Source organism: Gadus morhua, chromosome 14 (assembly GCF_902167405.1).
Source record: "Gadus morhua chromosome 14, gadMor3.0, whole genome shotgun sequence".
Taxonomy (NCBI): domain Eukaryota; kingdom Metazoa; phylum Chordata; class Actinopteri; order Gadiformes; family Gadidae; genus Gadus; species Gadus morhua.
This window is the reverse complement of record NC_044061.1, coordinates 757822-774891: the sequence shown is the minus strand read 5'-3', so window position 1 is coordinate 774891 and position 17070 is coordinate 757822. Positions and strand designations below refer to the sequence as shown.

At 49.2% G+C, this 17070-nt stretch overlaps 1 protein-coding gene across 1 annotated transcript; it reads left to right on the top strand.

The window, feature by feature from the left end:
• The first annotated feature begins 687 nt into the window (after positions 1-687).
• Positions 688-11091, top strand: hsd17b12b (hydroxysteroid (17-beta) dehydrogenase 12b). The gene is made up of 11 exons (XM_030377344.1): positions 688-1054; positions 3591-3637; positions 4200-4275; positions 4363-4470; positions 4742-4806; positions 5457-5501; positions 5620-5654; positions 5760-5841; positions 7373-7438; positions 8671-8820; positions 9863-11091. The coding sequence occupies exons 1-11, from the start codon at positions 868-870 to the stop codon at positions 9968-9970; spliced, it is 969 nt and encodes a 322-aa protein (XP_030233204.1). The 5' UTR covers positions 688-867; the 3' UTR covers positions 9971-11091.
• The last annotated feature ends 5979 nt before the right edge of the window (positions 11092-17070 follow it).

Genomic DNA, 17070 nt, shown 5'->3' with positions numbered 1-17070 from the left:
TTGACCCTATTCCTCATCGTTGGTGTCTGAGGGCCTTTTGTAGATCTGAAGGTCAACCTGGTCATTATTTACCACCTTTGTGGTCTTGATCGTCATTGTGACTTTAATTTTACATTATGGCATGGTGGATCAGAGTCCGTCTCCCTGTTCGAAGGCCAAGCCTGCGATGTTGACATCGCTAACAATTACAACATGTGAATCGGCCAAAGGGTCTACGCCAATATGGATCTACTGGTTGGAAGACTTCAGGCTAGGGTTGAAATCCAATGTATAAGAGGATATCAGATTGTTTTGTAATAAATAAATGAAGGCCTATGTTGTTATATTGTCATGTAAAATATATTTAGGTGGTTAGGAAAGCAGAAAGCCTCTACGTTTTGAAATAACTTTTGTATTGAGGCTACTTTTAGTACGTTGTGTACATTGTATCTAGTACATTGCCTCTAGACTCAACTTTAAATTATCTTTTATTATTTCTATTTTATTATTTTTTAAAGCTTAATCGAGGAGCAGTGCGGAGGCGTTGAACAGCAAACAGAAGTAAAGACGCGAAATAATCCCCTTGCGGAAGCGCTGCTGAGCATCAGTAATGCGATCACCTGTCTTCTGCCTCGACCAATAGAGGAGACCGGGGCTGTTTTCAACCAATCAGCATCGAGCAGCACCAAGTCCAACCCGGAAATGTCATTTCGAGCCTTCTCTATTGCATCGTCTCGTCGATCCTGTGCACTCGGAGCCGCTCCTCCGGTTAACTGGGTGATCTTTAGTTAACCCTCCGCTCCTCAGTCCGTGGTATTCAGTGAACTAATCGGTCCTCCGTCCGTGTTGTTTAGTGAACTCATCGTTCTTCAGTCTGCGTTGAGCAGCATGAGTAACATGCTGGCGGACGGTCTGGAGGCGCTGCGCGCTGCCGAGGCGCCCCTGCTCGTGCTCGGCGCGCTGACGGCCGCCTGGCTCGCGGTGCGCGCGGTGGGGTGTCTGCTGGCCGGACTGCGGGTCTGGGTCCTGGGGAACGGGCGGCTGGTGTCCCCGGGGAGCCTCGGGCAGTGGGCAGGTGAGGCGTGTCTGGGTGCTAGGGAACGGGCGGCTGGTGTCCCCGGGCGGTGGGCAGATCGTTATCCGCCCTCCGTGGTGACGGTAGGGGAGGAGGCGGCTGGTCAGCGCTCTGACCCGTCGGTGGTCCGTCTGTCATCCAGATCAGGAGACACACGAACACGCACAGGCCCACCGTAGAGTCTGCACTACGGTGGACTAGCAGTGGAGAGGCTGGGGGGGGAGAGGCTGGTGGGGGAGAGGCTGGTGGGGGAGAGGCTGGTGGGGGAGAGGCTAGTAGAGGAGAGGCTAGTAGAGGAGAGGCTAGTGGGGGAGAGGCTAGTAGAGGAGAGGCTAGTAGAGGAGAGGCTAGTGGGGGAGAGGCTGGTGGGGGAGAGGTTAGTAGAGGAGAGGCTAGTGGGGGAGAGGCTGGTTGGGGAGAGGTTAGTGGGGGAGAGGCTGGGGGAGGAGAGGCCAGTGGGGGAGAGGCTAGTAGAGGACAGGTTAGTGGGGGAGAGGCCAGTGGGGGAGAGGCTGGTTGGGGAGAGGTTAGTAGAGGAGAGGCTGGTGGGGGAGAGGTTAGTGGGGGAGAGGCTAGTAGAGGAGAGGCTAGTAGAGGAGAGGCTAGTGGGGGAGAGGTTGCTAGCTCAGGGACCACTAGCAGCTAGCAGCTAGCTGTGGAACCAGATAGATCTGAAGGCAGCTGATACCCCGGCCTTGAGTTACCGCGTTGACTCTGCAGCAAGAAGCCCTCAAGATTCACAATATGTGGTTCTACAGGTCCCACCTGTAGACTTCTACTTCTACAAGTCCAACTCGTAGAATCGCATTCTTATTTATATTACACAAACATTCTCCTCTCTAAATATCACACAATATTCACATTGGTTTGTCCTTTGAATGAGCTAGAGTGCAACATATTATATCTCACCTGTTTGCATAAGAACTAAAAGACTTTTTGATGATATCAAGACATCATGTTTTTTGGGGCAAGACCAAAACATTCTCTCTCTCTTGTTCGCTCCCTTGCTCTCCCTCTCCTGAATGAATGGCTTGATTATGCAACTACGGTACAGCCACCAAGTCACAACTGTGTGTGAGAGAGACACACACACACAGGATTGTGTGAGAGAGAGACACACACACGGGATTGTGTGAGAAAGAGACACACACACAGGATTGTGTGACACATACAAACGTGTGTGTGTGTCTCACCCTAGCAGGAGTGTGTTCTTGTTGGTAGTCCGTGAGTGAGGAGACATGGCAGCTCTGTCTGGCTGCTGTTTCACACTGAAGCTCTTGTTTCTCTACGCTTGAATATTCAGCTGTTCCAACTAGGGATGCAAATTATCGAGTAATTCATTATTCGATAGTTGTTTCATCTTATCGATCGATGATCGATCAATTGATAAGCGGCAATTCTTCTGAGAAGCTGAATTTCCTTCTGAATGCGACACATTTAGGTGGTAATTCAACAAAGTCGTTTAGTTGTTGTACTTTAAAATACTTCCACATATTGTACATTTGGCGTCTTTGTGGTCATTAACCAACTTAAAGTGGCTCCATACTGCACTCCGTTTTGCCCTCTTCATCGCTGAATCCGAATACTTAGTACATACTATTTCTGTTCAGTGTCTACTACTTGACGGTACTACACTTGACAGCGTAGTACGGTCTACAGCTATGCGTAGAACGCCTCCGAACATCGCCGAAACTCCACCGGATGTTTGGAGATGACGTATCTCCCCTCAGATGCCGGCAAAATTACCTTGATAAGTTACCTGTTTTCCGTCTTGTCATCGTTGCTATTAAATTAAAAATGTCTCTTTTTACGTAATTACTTACTTTACTATTTTACTCTTTTTAATGTATTTTTTTCGCCGCTTTCTACAACGTCTTTCTGGTGGTGTCGGGTCAGCCATCTCTTCTTCGTTCGTTACCAGACTCCGGTTGCATTGTGGGATAGCGTAGTGAACTCCATGGTTTACTTTGGCGGTAGTACGCATTCGGAAAAGTCTTCCGTACTACACAATGCGTACTGAGCATTCGGACGCGCTATATTTTTGGCATACTACAAAATGTATACTATATAGTAGTCAAGTATGAGTATTCGGATTCAGGTCCCGCTTTTCGTTTTTCTTGTCCTGCTTCGCTTGTGTTCCCGCTTGTGTTCCCGCGTGTGCGTCAAGTACGTCTGGCGTCAAGCGCGCCCTCACGTGGACGGGTGGGGAATTACGGGTTAAAAACGCGATTAATTGCAAGTAATTTATTTTAATCGAGTAATCTCTTATCGACAATTAATCGATAATCGATGAATTGTTTGCATCCCTAGTTCCAACGCTGCAGTGGGTGTGAGACACACACACATGATACGTTACTGAGTGTAACAACAAACTGATAGTAATGAGGAACACGGAGTAACACAAGCCTTGGATGCGCTTGCACATTTTCAAATAGTGGCTTAGGGGAGGGAAGGTCATCCCACTACCCGGGAGGATGGGCCCGGTGTTGAGGTTCCTCTGCCTCTCCACTCATCCTGTCTGGTTCTTGTGTTCTAGTGGTGACCGGAGCCACGGACGGGATCGGGAAGGCCTACGCAGAGGAGGTAAGGCTCCTGAGGGACGACTGAGGGTGACTGGGTGAGATCAGTGTGCTCATCCTCTCCTGGTGCCCCCTGTCTCACCCCTCACCTGTCTCTCCCCCTCTCCCCTCCCTCCTCCCCCCTCACCTGTCTCCCCCTCTTCCCCCTCTCCTCCCCCCTCACCTGTCTCTCCCCCTCCCGCCCCTCTCCTCCTCCCCCCTCACCTGTCTCCCCCCCTCACCTGTCTCCCCCTCTTCCCCCTCTCCTCCCCCCTCACCTGTCTCTCCCCCTCTTTTCTCCCCCCCTCACCTGTCTCTCCCCCTCCCGCCCCTCTCCTCCTCCCCCTCTCACCTGTCTCTTACCCCTCTCCTCCTCCCCCCTCACCTGTCTCTCCCCCTCTTCCCCCTCTCCTCCTCCCTCCGCACCTGTCTCTCCCTCTCTCCCCCCTCTCCTCCTCCCCCCTCACCTGTCTCTCCCCCTCTCCCCCCTCTCCGCCCCCCTCTCCCCCCTCTCCCCCCCTCACCTGTCTCTCCCCCCTCTCCTCCTCCCCCCTCACCTGTCTCTCCCCCCTCTCCTCCCCCCTCAGCTGGCCCGCAGAGGGTTCAACATCGTGCTGATCAGCCGATCCCAGGAGAAGCTGGACGACGTTTCCAAGGCCATAGGTGTGTGTGTGTGTGTGTGTGTGTGTGTGTGTTCACTTGAGTGTTGTACTTTATTAGTGTAAACATGCCTTCCTTCCTTCTCCTCAGAGAGTAAGTGTGAGGTGCAAACCAAAACCATTGCAGCTGACTTCAGTACCAGAGACATCTACCCCAAGATCGAAGAGGGCCTGGCTGGCCTGGAGATAGGGGTACTGGGTGAGGCTTGACCTTTTTTTAAGTCTGTGTGTGTGTGTCTGTGTGTGTGATAAATAAAGAAACGCAGGATGTAAACTTTTATTTGTGATGCATCTGACCACATTCAGTCGGTAAGGTGATCATATCTAATTGGAGCTCTGCTGCCCTCCTAAGGCTGATGATAGTATTTCAGCCCACTGTGTATTCTGGTTTTATAGAAGTTTTGTGCAGCATTGAGTCCTGGTATACGACTGATTGAGGATTGTTGTGCACTCTGTTCTTCTGTCCTCAGTGAACAACGTGGGCGTCTCCTACGGGTACCCCGAGTTCTTCCTGAGCATCCCCAACCTGGACAGCGTACGTCTACACAGATAGCGCTCCGTGTTCAACGTCAGAATGGGCCCATGATTTGGATGACAAAAGCACATGCACAATCAACCGGAAATATAGTCGCTGTGCTTTAGAGTAGACTTTAATGTTTGAAGAAAATGCTGAGGCACACTTTTAGCAATGTAAAGGGCATGTTACCATGCAGGGAAGATATTTCATTCGTATTTAATAATATATATATATATATATATATATATATATATATATATATATATATATATATATATATATATATATATATATATATATATGCGCGCAACCTGCACTTTACACATTGTCAAAGTGTGCCTCAGCATTTCCTTCAAGGCACGGGTCAGCGCTGTAAAGTTTAAGAGCTCTGCTCTGAAAGTGATCATTAAGACGTCCTGTTAATGTCTGCTGTAATCCCCTCCTCCCCTCCCCCCTCCCCCCCTCCTTCCCTCCTCTCCTCCGGGGGGAGACTCGGTCTCCTTTCATCACGGTCTCCTTGGGACTCCATTGAGTTCCCTGTTTCTCGTTTTGGGTTTATTGAGCCCTGTTTACATTTGACTCCATCAGTAGAGCTGATGGATAACAGAGTAGCTCTGGTTGGGGTTGCTGTGGTTCAGCGTGTGCTCATTGTTCCTCTTCCTCTTCAGTTCATCAACACCCTGATCAACGTCAACATCACCTCCGTGTGCCAGGTACAACCCCCCCCCCCCACACCCACAGTGACCAGAGATGCTCTTTGTCCCTCAGTCTCTCATGAGCCCTCGCCCCTAACCCCTCTTCCCTCTCTTCCCTTCCTCACGGCGGCTCCAGATGACTAGCCTGGTTCTTCCCAGGATGGTCCAGAGGTATGTGTTTATCCTAGAGGTCTCCATCACGTCGCTAACGGGGCCGTGGGCTTAGAGGCCGCCCTTCCTGCAGTGGAACGTATCGGTGTACCTCTGTGTCCTCAGGAAGAAGGGCGCCATCCTGAACATCTCCTCTGCCAGCGCCCTGGCTCCCATCCCGCTGCTCACCGTCTACTCTGCTAGCAAGGTGGGCGACCGGACGGAGGACGTCCAAACAGATTTAGATATATATTTTATTGAATATTTTTTAATTATTATGCATTCACAAAGTACCAAACTCTCGGCGGGAAGGAAAACATACTTCCACCAGGTACAAAGAATAAAGATAACTAATGCATCGGTAATACTGTTCACTAGGCCTGCAGCGGATTCGAATTGTATCAGAATCCGTTCGGTTCGTTTACCACAGTTCGGAGCATTCTGGAGATCCGCGGATTTCGGTTTCATGAAGGCATTGCCTTATGTAGCGTATTTTGCCTACTGTAGCCTACGTCCGATACAAAAGGGTGTTTAGGACCCAGCGGAATGCATTCTCTCCAGTGCTGCCCGAGCCAATGAGACTTTTCCCGCCCCTCCCTTCAGTAACTCTCCAGTGCGATAGCTGTAATAGGTTGTTTTCTGAAGTTCAAGCGCACGATTCCTAAATTTAAAGAAAGTAATTGATACAATTATATTCTAAATATACGGGAGATAAATACAAATGGGTGATAAGCGGGATAACGGCCTTCGAGGTCGACCGGTTCGATGGAAATAATGGACAGGTAGAGGCAACTCTGGCTTCATGCTGCGCTCGTCGCCAGAGTTCTAAGCCTCGTCGGCCGTTATCCCTTACATGTTACACTCAGTGCACCATGTTTTCAAATGCATTTAGGGGAACATTTATTGCACAAAAAAGCCTTGCAAGTTGTCTGATTGCAGTCAATTAACACATTGCAAATAGCCTGTGGGTCTCATTCATTTTTGTGTTTCTCCCCCAAACCCTCCGTCAAAAAAAAGTCTGCCTTTTTACTATCACGGACATGATCCTAATCCGAACCGTATCCGAAACCGAGGCCCAAAACGGTTATCCGAACCGAACCGTGGACACACTGATCCGTTTCACCACTACTGTTCACAACAATAGTTGTGCCATGAAGCTTTTTGAATGGAATTGAAACGGCTGCATCAGGTGGTTCCCCCCCCCCTCCTCGACCACCTTGACTAAGACATCTTCTGGGGAAACACTGATGACGCATGCGTCCTTTTGGCAGAGCTGCTAATTACCTCCCATGTCTTCTCTTCCTTCTGAAGTGTCTCTTGATTGGGAAGAGAAGGTACAAGTGTACTTGTAACTCCTCTAGTCCATAAAATCTCCTCTGAAATGAAGCACCCAACGTCAAACTGCGTGTTCCAATGTTTTATTGCTGATATTAGTGCCTTAAGTGATGTCACTTCCTGTGTGTGATGGATGACATCAGCGTGGCCCAGATGGAGCGTTCTCCTCCGAGGCTCTGAACAGAGAACAGCTTCTACTGCGTTGTGTAATTAAAACGCCCTCATGGTTAGTCTCAACCTGCTGCTCCTCCTCAAGGAGGGGGAGGAGGGGGAGGAGGAGGGGGAGGAGGAGGGGGAGGAGGAGGAGGAGGAGGAGTAAATGATTCCTCCTGTCTGTTTGGTGTGTGGCTGAGCGATGTAGAAGGTCCTTAACGTACGGTGTCTCCTATCTCCTGTCTCCTCAGGCCTTCGTGGATTTCTTCTCGCGGGGTTTGGAGGCCGAGTACAAGAGCCAGGGGATCATCATCCAGGTGAGTCCACGGACCGGTCTGGGGGGGGTCTGAGGAAGACCCCTGGACCCCCCCGGGCTGAGGAGGTTCAATGACCTGCTTCACACCGTTAAGGCCGGCGCCCATCAGCTGACTCTGGTTGACATACTACTGATCAAGCTCTTAGTCAGTAGAAAGGTTGTGGTTTGAATGAATTCAGAGTCCTCTTGGTTTGACCCCCCCCTCACCTCAGTCAGTCACTAACCCTTAACGCTCTGACTCCTCCCCCTCAGAGCGTAACTGTCTGACTCCTCCCCCTCAGAGCGTAACTGTCTGACTCCTCCCCCTCAGAGCGTTACTGTCTGACTCCTCCCCCTCAGAGCGTTACTGTCTGACTCCTCCCCTCAGAGCCCTACTGACTGACTCCTCCCCTCAGATTCTTAATGACTGACTCCTCCCCCTCAGAGCGTAACTGACTGACTCCTCCCCCTCAGAGCGTTACTGTCTGACTCCTCCCCTCAGAGCGTGACTGTCTGACTCCTCCCCCTCAGAGCGTGACTGTCTGACTCCTCCCCCTCAGAGCGTGACTGTCTGACTCCTCCCCCTCAGAGCGTGACTGTCTGACTCCTCCCCCTCAGAGCGTGACTGTCTGACTCCTCCCCCTCAGAGCGTGACTGTCTGACTCCTCCCCCTCAGAGCGTGACTGTCTGACTCCTCCCCCTCAGAGCGTGACTGTCTGACTCCTCCCCCTCAGAGCGTGACTGTCTGACTCCTCCCCCTCAGAGCGTGACTGTCTGACTCCTCCCCCTCAGAGCGTGACTGTCTGACTCCTCCCCCTCAGAGCGTGACTGTCTGACTCCTCCCCCTCAGAGCCTTACTGTCTGACTCCTCCCCCTCAGAGCCTTACTGTCTGACTCCTCCCCCTCAGAGCGTTACTGTCTGACTCCTCCCCCTCAGAGCCTTACTGTCTGACTCCTCCCCCTCAGAGCGTGACTGTCTGACTCCTCCCCATCAGAGCGTGACTGTCTGACTCCTCCCCTCAGAGCGTGACTGTCTGACTCCTCCCCCTCAGAGCGTGACTGTCTGAATCCTCCCCCTCAGAGCGTGACTGTCTGACTCCTCCCCCTCAGAGCGTGACTGTCTGACTCCTCCCCCTCAGAGCCTTACTGTCTGACTCCTCCCCCTCAGAGCGTTACTGTCTGACTCCTCCCCCTCAGAGCGTTACTGTCTGACTCCTCCCCCTCAGGGCCTTACTGTCTGACTCCTCCCCTCAGAGCGTGCTGCCGTCCTTCGTGGCGACCAAGCTCAGTAAGATCCGCCGCGCCACGCTGGACAAGCCGACGCCCCAGCGCTACGTGGCGGCGGCGCTGGGAACGGTGGGGCTGCAGAGCCAGACCAGCGGCTACTTCCCCCACGCCGTCCTCGTGAGTCCTGCTTCTTATCAATATAATGATATAGAACTCTCCCTTATCAATACAGTGATATAGAACTCTCCCTTATCAATACAGTGATATAGAACTCTCCCTTATCAATACAGTGATATAGAACTCTCCCTTCTTATCAATACAGTGATATAGGACTCCCTTCTTATCAATACAGTGATATAGAACTCTCCCTTCTTATCAATACAGTGATATGGAACTCTCCATTATCAATACAGTGATATAGAACTCTCCATTATCAATACAGTGATATAGACCTCTCCCTTATCAATACAGTGATATAGAACTCTCCATTATCAATACAGTGATATAGACCTCTCCCTTATCAATACAGTGATATAGAACTCTCCCTTCTTATCAATACAGTGATATAGAACTCTCCCTTCTTATCAATACAGTGATATAGAACTCTCCCTTCTTATCAATACAGTGATATAGAACTCTCCCTTCTTATCAATACAGTGATATAGAACTCTCCCTTCTTATCAATACAGTGATATAGAACTCTCCCTTCTTATCAATACATCGATATAGAACTCTCCCTTCTTATCAATACAGTGACATAGAACTCTCCCTTATCAATACAGTGATATAGAACCCTCCCTTATCAATACAGTGATATAGAACTCTCCCTTCTTATCAATACAATGACGTTATCATCCCAATGTGCTCTGTCATGTTTTATCAATAAAGATAATCCTGAGTGTGTTTACAACGTCCCCCGTTTGGAGGTGACTGAGTGGCAACACCGCCATCTTTAAGTGAAGGCGCTTTAAGCGCCACCCTTTTAAGCGCCACCCTTTAAGTCAAGGCGCTTTAAGCGCCGCCCTTTAAGTGAATGCCCTTTAAGCGCTGCCCTTTAAGTGAAGGCCCTTTAAGCGCCGCCCTTTAAGTGAAGGCGCTTTAAGCGCCGCCCTTTAAGTGAAGGCCCTTTAAGCGCCGCCCTTTAAGTGAAGGCGCTTTAAGCGCCGCCCTTTAAGCGCTGCTCCAGGGAGCAGCAGCTGACTCCGCTCCTCCTCCCCAGGGCTGGCTCACCACGGTGCTCCTACCCGCCAAGCTGGTCACCTCCTACATGATGGGGATGCTGGTGTCCCAGCGCGCCCACTACCTTAAGAAGCAGAAGCAGGGCTAGAGCCACCAGGAGGAGGAGGGGAGGGACCAGGAGGAGGAGGAGGAGGAGGAGGAGGAGGAGGAGGAGGAGGAGGAGGAGGAGGAGGAGGAGGAGGAGAGGAGGAAGAGGGACCAGGAGGAGGGACCAGGAGGAGGAGGGACCAGCAACCAACAGAGTGATATGACCAGGAGGGCATGCTTTCCTCTACGGCCCTCAGCCTGCGACCACGTGTACGGTGTCGTCCATTTTGTACTGGAACTACTTTATTAACTAGTTTCGGCCCCTGCTCTAAATCGGATGATGGAGCATCTTTATGAAATAAAACCAAATTGTTCGAGTTAAAGCGTTCCTGAATCAGGGAATAACAAGTTTAAAACGACCAGGCGGAGGCCAATAAAAATATATATTTCATTGGCTACTATTTTATTCATTCCACTTTCTCCTAGTTTTATCCAAGGTTCACAACCGTCCAGTGAGTTGTGACCACTGGATATTAAAATAAAACGGACTGCCTTTTACCACGTCTGGACTTCAGAATGGATTGACGTGATACTGCCAGGTATTAAGTGTGACACGATGCCCCATGTTGAATACTCTTCAATAGTCTGAATGTCACTGTGTGCTATCCTATACAATACCACTAACCATTTCACTACAAGAGATAAACGGTAAAGTCAATAATAAGAGATTATTATTGAAGCAGAATAGATAAAGGGTGTTTAAGTTTTATAATGCTTCGGCCTGTTCTGTAAACCATTCCTGCATGTGTTCATTCTGGTTCTAGAGAACCAGAGCTATTCATCTGCTGATGCTATTGGACACAAAGCTGGTGTTCAGTTAGGATAAGATCAGTTAAGTTAAGGCTGACGGGTGGGCGATAGTAAGCAGTCTTAGCTTCTGCCCACTCCTTCTATCTGTGATTACCAAAAAGTCAGAATTATTCATCCAACCCAAATCAATTTGGGGGTTAGGGTAACTTATGTTTTTGATATTGTCAAATTGTTTGAGGTATTAATGTGCTCTTTATTTGAAAAACGTAACATCTTTTGATCATATAGGTTTGGAGTGTTATCACATTTAGCCTTAATGTAAGGACTTATCTCTAGAATATAACTCATTAATAAATCCTCATTTTGAATATATATATGTATATGTGGCCTCTCATTCTTGACACAAGCCCTCTCTTTACACCGGCTCATTTGCATGCTACGCTAAAACAACAGTCAGCTACTTACAGGCTTGGTCGCTTCTGGTATGTTGACTCCAAGTTACCAACTGAACTATGAAGTTCTTTCTATATTCTACCTATTAAATACAACTGAGTGACCAAGCAGACCTCCTGTTATCGGGGATCCTCTCGAAGAAGGGGATTGGGAAAAGATAAAGGAGGAGAGATTTCTGAGGAATGATCAGCATGTTAATACCATCCCGGCTCCGATGGCTGGGTTCTCCTCCCTGGGCCCCACAGGTTGCGTCCTTCTGTTGGAACCTGTTTGGAACATGCTGGTGGTGATGGCAGCTCTGTAAGAGGCCGTCTCTTCCAGGAATAGACTGAGAGGCCATCTGGCCACTGAGATCTGTCACTCTAACGCTACCTGTCTGCGTGCAGAGGGCTGTGTGGCCGCTTCTATCGCCCTCAGTACAGTGAGTCAAGACTCTGTACCCCACCGTCTGAACCTGGTGGAGGTAAGACTCTGTACCCCACCGTCTGAACCTGGTGGAGGTAAGACTCTGTACCCCACCGTCTGAACCTGGTGGAGGTAAGACTGTACCCCACCGTCTGAACCTGGTGGAGGTAAGACTCTGTACCCCACCGTCTGAACCTGGTGGAGGTAAGACTGTACCCCACCGTCTGAACCTGGTGGAGGTAAGACTCTGTACCCCACGTCTGAATCTGGTGGAGGTAAGACTGTACCCCACCGTCTGAACCTGGTGGAGGTAAGACTCTGTACCCCACGTCTGAATCTGGTGGAGGTAAGACTGTACCCCACCGTCTGAACCTGGTGGAGGTAAGACTGTACCCCACCTGGTGGAGGTAAGACTGTACCCCACGTCAACCTGGTGGAGGTAAGACTGTACCCCACCGTCTGAACCTGGTGGAGGTAAGACTGTACCCCACCGTCTGAACCTGGTGGAGGTAAGACTCATACCTCTGCTGTGTCCTCGTTTCATTTGGACTACTTACAATTCAAATAAAATAATAATCCTACTCCAGTTCCCATGCCAACGCCTCCTGGATGATTCCGGTGCGGAAGCTTCCGGATGGCTGTCGTCGCCGGAGTGGGGCGGGGGGGGGGGATACAAAACCGGGGGCGCAGCGTGGTATAAATACGGGTGGTGTGGAGTCTGCAGTGCTCAGTGACACCATCACTGCTCCTGAGCAGAAGAGCCGGTTCAGTTGAAGACACCAAACGCGGTCGGTCCGTCACCGGACCGTGCTCTCAGGAACCACGGAAGGATTCACTTCAGGAACCTTCAAGTTCTTATGACTTCTTCCTCCTGAAATGATAGTTCTACCTAATCAGGCAAACGGTGGATCAGCCTTTAATCTTCTTCTTTACGCGTCTCTTCAACAAGTCCATCTGCTCTCACATCAACGGACCGATCCACTCCTCCTGACGGTCGCGGCTCCACGCTGCAGACCCTGAAGCTATGATCCTCTTCCTCCTCCCCTCTGATCCTCCTCCTCCCCCTCCTCTTCCTCCTCCCTCTCCTCCTCCTCCCCCTCCTCTTCCTCCTCCCTCTCCTCCTCCTCCCCTTCCTCCGCCTCCTCTCCTCTTCCTCCTCCCCTCTGATCCTCCTCCTCCCCTCTGATCCTCCTCCACCTCCTCCTCCTCCCCTCTGATCCTCCTCCTCCTCCCTCTTCCTCTCCTCCCCCTCCCCTTCCTCTTCCTCCTCCCTCTCCTCCCCCACTCCCCCTCCTCTTCCTCCTCCCTCTACTCCGCCTCCTCTCCTCCTCCCCTCTGATCCTCCTCCTCCTCCTCACAGTGACTGGGAGACTTGGATCAGATGGAGACCCCTGGATCACTGAACTCAGTGGGGGGGGGGGGCCCTGATGTACCGACAGGAAATGCTTCAGCAGACTTCCTTTATAATGTTTTACCCAAACATGAATCGTTGTTTTCCTCCTCAGATTGAAGGAGGCCGCTTCATTCTGTTGGTTCTAGTTTCGTGTCGTTGGTTCTTAAGATGGCCCAACCTGTAGCGGTGAATTAAACAACGTCTATGAATGCATATGATGGTCTGAATGGCTCTGCTCCCAGCGGGGTCTGATGTCCTCCTCTGAGCTGAGAGACGGTCCGTCTGGTTCTCAGCAGACGACTGGAGGGATGTGGGCTTGACAAACGTCCATGTGGGGGCGCTGTCGTCCCAGACAACATCCCAGCTGAACACGGACCTGCCTCAGTGCACACCGACAGCCTCTCTGTGCACGCCCCCACCGTGTCTGCTGCTTATCTTCACAAGCATGAAGTCATTTTTCTAGAGATTGTTTTTGAATTCAGAAGTCTGCCTCCCTCTGCTCCAGTAAAGCCTTCATCAGACGTCTCCATCACCCCCCCTCCTCCTCATCTTAAGGCTGCACAATAATCATCTGACCCGATTCCTCATCGCTGGTGTCTGAGGACGTGTGTGTCTGCCTGTGTGTGTGTATGTATGTATACATAATTATATATATATATATATATATATATATATATATATATATATAGATATAGCAGGGGTCAACCTGTTTACTAAACACCACCGTTGTGGTCATGGTCGCGCCCGTAGCTCTGAGGTCATGGGATAAAATTACAACTAAATGCAACTGTCTGACAGATGAGTGGTGCTTAATCCATTTGAGACGCGTCCCTTTGTGTGCGTACGAGGGTGAAGGCCATATGGTCGGAGCCCATATGGATTTGAATACGGTTACTACACGTTGGATGACTTCAGGCCAGTGTGGGGAATCTGATGGTTTGTAATAAATAAGTTATTGGCATATTGCAAAATTATAATGTGCATATATTAAGGTGGTTAGGACAGCAGAAAGTCTATGTTTTGAAATCACATTTTCTCTGTTGACTGTAAACTAGTTCCCTGGCTCTGAATGACCATGTGTGTAGCACATGGTGTCAAGCAGCCGATGCAAAGGTCAATCGCTTATTTCACGATTTGCAATTTATTCAACTAAAAGCATTTTGGTCTTTATGCTGTTTCAGAGCCAAGGGACTCTGCAGTCGCTGGCACCTTGGTGACATTAACCTCAGATAAAAGACAGTTCATAAAAGGTAGATGGCATCAGCCCCCCCACAAGCACACACACACACACACACACACATACCCCCTTAAGTTGCTGAAAGTAGCTTTATGAATAAACCTTATGCATCTGAAATCCTGTTTAAAGTTTGACAGGCGAAATATACACTACAGATTCTAATTGAACTGCAAACTACTCATTTAACAGTAAGAGAATCGAACCATGACAATGGTTTAGAATCAGGATACCACGATGCAACCGAATGAGGACGGTTCCTCACAGTCAGGACGGTTCCTCACAGTCAGGACGGTTCCTCACCGTCAGGACGGTTCCTCACCGTCAGGAAGGTTCCTCCCCGCTAGGACGGTTCCTCACCGTCAGGACGGTTCCTCACCGTCAGGAAGGTTCCTCCCCGTCAGGAAGGTTCCTCACCGTCAGGACGGTTCCTCACCGTCAGGACGGTTCCTCACCGCTAGGAAGGTTTGTAACGGTGAGGAACCTTCCTAAGAGTTAGGAACCTTTATAACGGTGAGGAACCTTCCTAAGAGTTAGGAACCTTCATAACGGTGAGGAACCTTCCTAAGAGTTAGGAACCTTCATAAGAGTTAGGAACCTTCATAACGGTGAGGAACCTTCCTAAGTGTTAGGAACCTTCATAACGGTGAGGATCCTTCCTAAGAGTTAGGAACCTTCATAACGGTGAGGAACCTTCCTAAGTGTTAGGAACCTTAATAACGGTGAGGATCCTTCCTAAGAGTTAGGAACCTTCATAACGGTGAGGAACCTTCCTAAGTGTTAGGAAGGTTCCTAACACTTAGAAAGGTTCCTAGATGCAAGTTCGCATCTAGACTCAACTTTGAAAATGTTTTTAAGTCAATTTGAAAAGTATCTAATATGGTCTCCAACTCCCTTGGGGGTCCAACGGCCCCCCGCAGAGAGGAGGACGTCTCCTCCTCTCCTCCTCTCCTCTCCTCCTCCCCTCCTCTCCTCCTCTTCACCTCTCCTCCCATTCCAGAACCAGACTGATGGAATCGCTCTCTCTTTATTGATTCAGATTCCAAATCATTTTTCTTCTTTTCCAATCGTCTTGACCACAATAATCCGAACTATGAGGCCTTAACGTAGAAATAAACAATTTACAAAGTCCCCAAATTAGTTTCTTCGATTTCCCAGTGAAGAGGCGAACACACAGCTGTAGAGGACTCAGTTTATTTTTAGAATAGATTTCAGAACTGATGTGATGGAATTGATAAGCGTCTCTTTGGAGTCAAATCACCATCACTGCTTCATCAGCAGGTCCAAGCGGCCGGGGCTGGTTTGGGCTGTTGGCTCACACCCCCCCCCCCCCCCCCTGATATATCCTAATCAGGCCCTACAGCTTCAGGTTGTTGTTCCTGGAGGTCGGCCGGCTGTAGAACGGAGTCGGACAGAGAGAACGGAGGCGCAGAGGGAACTAAGGAGCACCAACGAGCAGAATGTCAGATCCCCAATCCCCCTAAGGGCGTGCTCACTGAGCACCCCCACACACATCAGAGGACCCGCCCTTCCCCTCTGTGCTGGAGATCTCTGCCTTAACCCTGGTGTGTAAGTTCCCCTCATTCAGGTGTGGCACACTATTAAGAGGTTATTCGTATGATTTATTACTCATAATTCTGAGGCTCAGCCATATTGGCAGGAACATTCAGGAATAAATTGAGTGTGAAGACGGACGTGTGATGTAGTGTGGGCCCCAACCTTCAGCTGGCCCTTCCTGCCGGTACAAGGACAGCGTCGGAGCAGATCCACCGTTAAGGTTGACCCAGCCGAGTCAATAATGGAGCTTCTCTCTGGGACTCGTCCGCCTCAAAGCAATGAGCCATTCTTCCTCTGTGGCAGAGGCAGCTCTCTGAACGCCCATAAGACAAGTCTCTGGTTCACAGAGCACAGCACTTCATTTCATAACAAACAAAAATAATTTCCATTGTTTCAAATATATTAACTTGAAATGATGAAAATATTTTTAGTTCCTCCTTCTTTCTTCTTATTTATTTTGCCAATTGGGTTCCTGTAAGAACATTATATTTAGTGAACCATACAGTTTAACCCAGTTTTAGTTTTTCCTTTTTTATTTTTTGCATACCATGGCCAAAAGCAACACACACAAAAAAAAAAATGTTGCAGGATTACATTTTTGCCAGAAAACATTTTCATTGGCTATGTTCCTTTTCATTTAATTATTTGATCATTTTCTAATGCAGAATTTTCCTACACTTAAATTCACATAAACAAACAAAGGACCTACAGTAAACATTTAAGAGGCAGTACGATTGACATATCAGTAATGGAGCCATAACCCTCAACAGAACGGAGGCTGAGCTGGGTGTGACTGTACTCTTGATGTGTAACGTCATGCTGTTGAGCATCATGCATGTTCAGCTGCTGGTCCTTCATTGAATCACAGCTCTTATGTGTTACACTTGGCAAGGAGCTACACCCCCGTTTACATCTCCTTCTCATTACATACATTATGGTATGTTCATGGTCTGGGCATCAATACTCAGGAGCTGTGTATCGTCTGGATCGACCTTTACGTGGTGAATCCTGCCGACCTATGCTACGCTTTGCTCTGTGTTGTGCTAGCTTCAGCTGACCTTAATGTGTCAAGTCTCTCTCATAGCATAAATATAGAAAACAAAATTTCTACATGTAAATTCAGTCCTCGCCAAATTAATACGGACGTTTCATCTGCGCGTTCCTCTGGGCGAGTGTGGCAATTCAAGATAGCGCCAGAAATGTTGAAAGCATTCATAGCAGATTTTCTGCACGTATGCTTGTAATGGGAGACACTTCTATTATTTATAAAAATGAGTTCAACACCACTGTACCTATGATACCTAGTCAT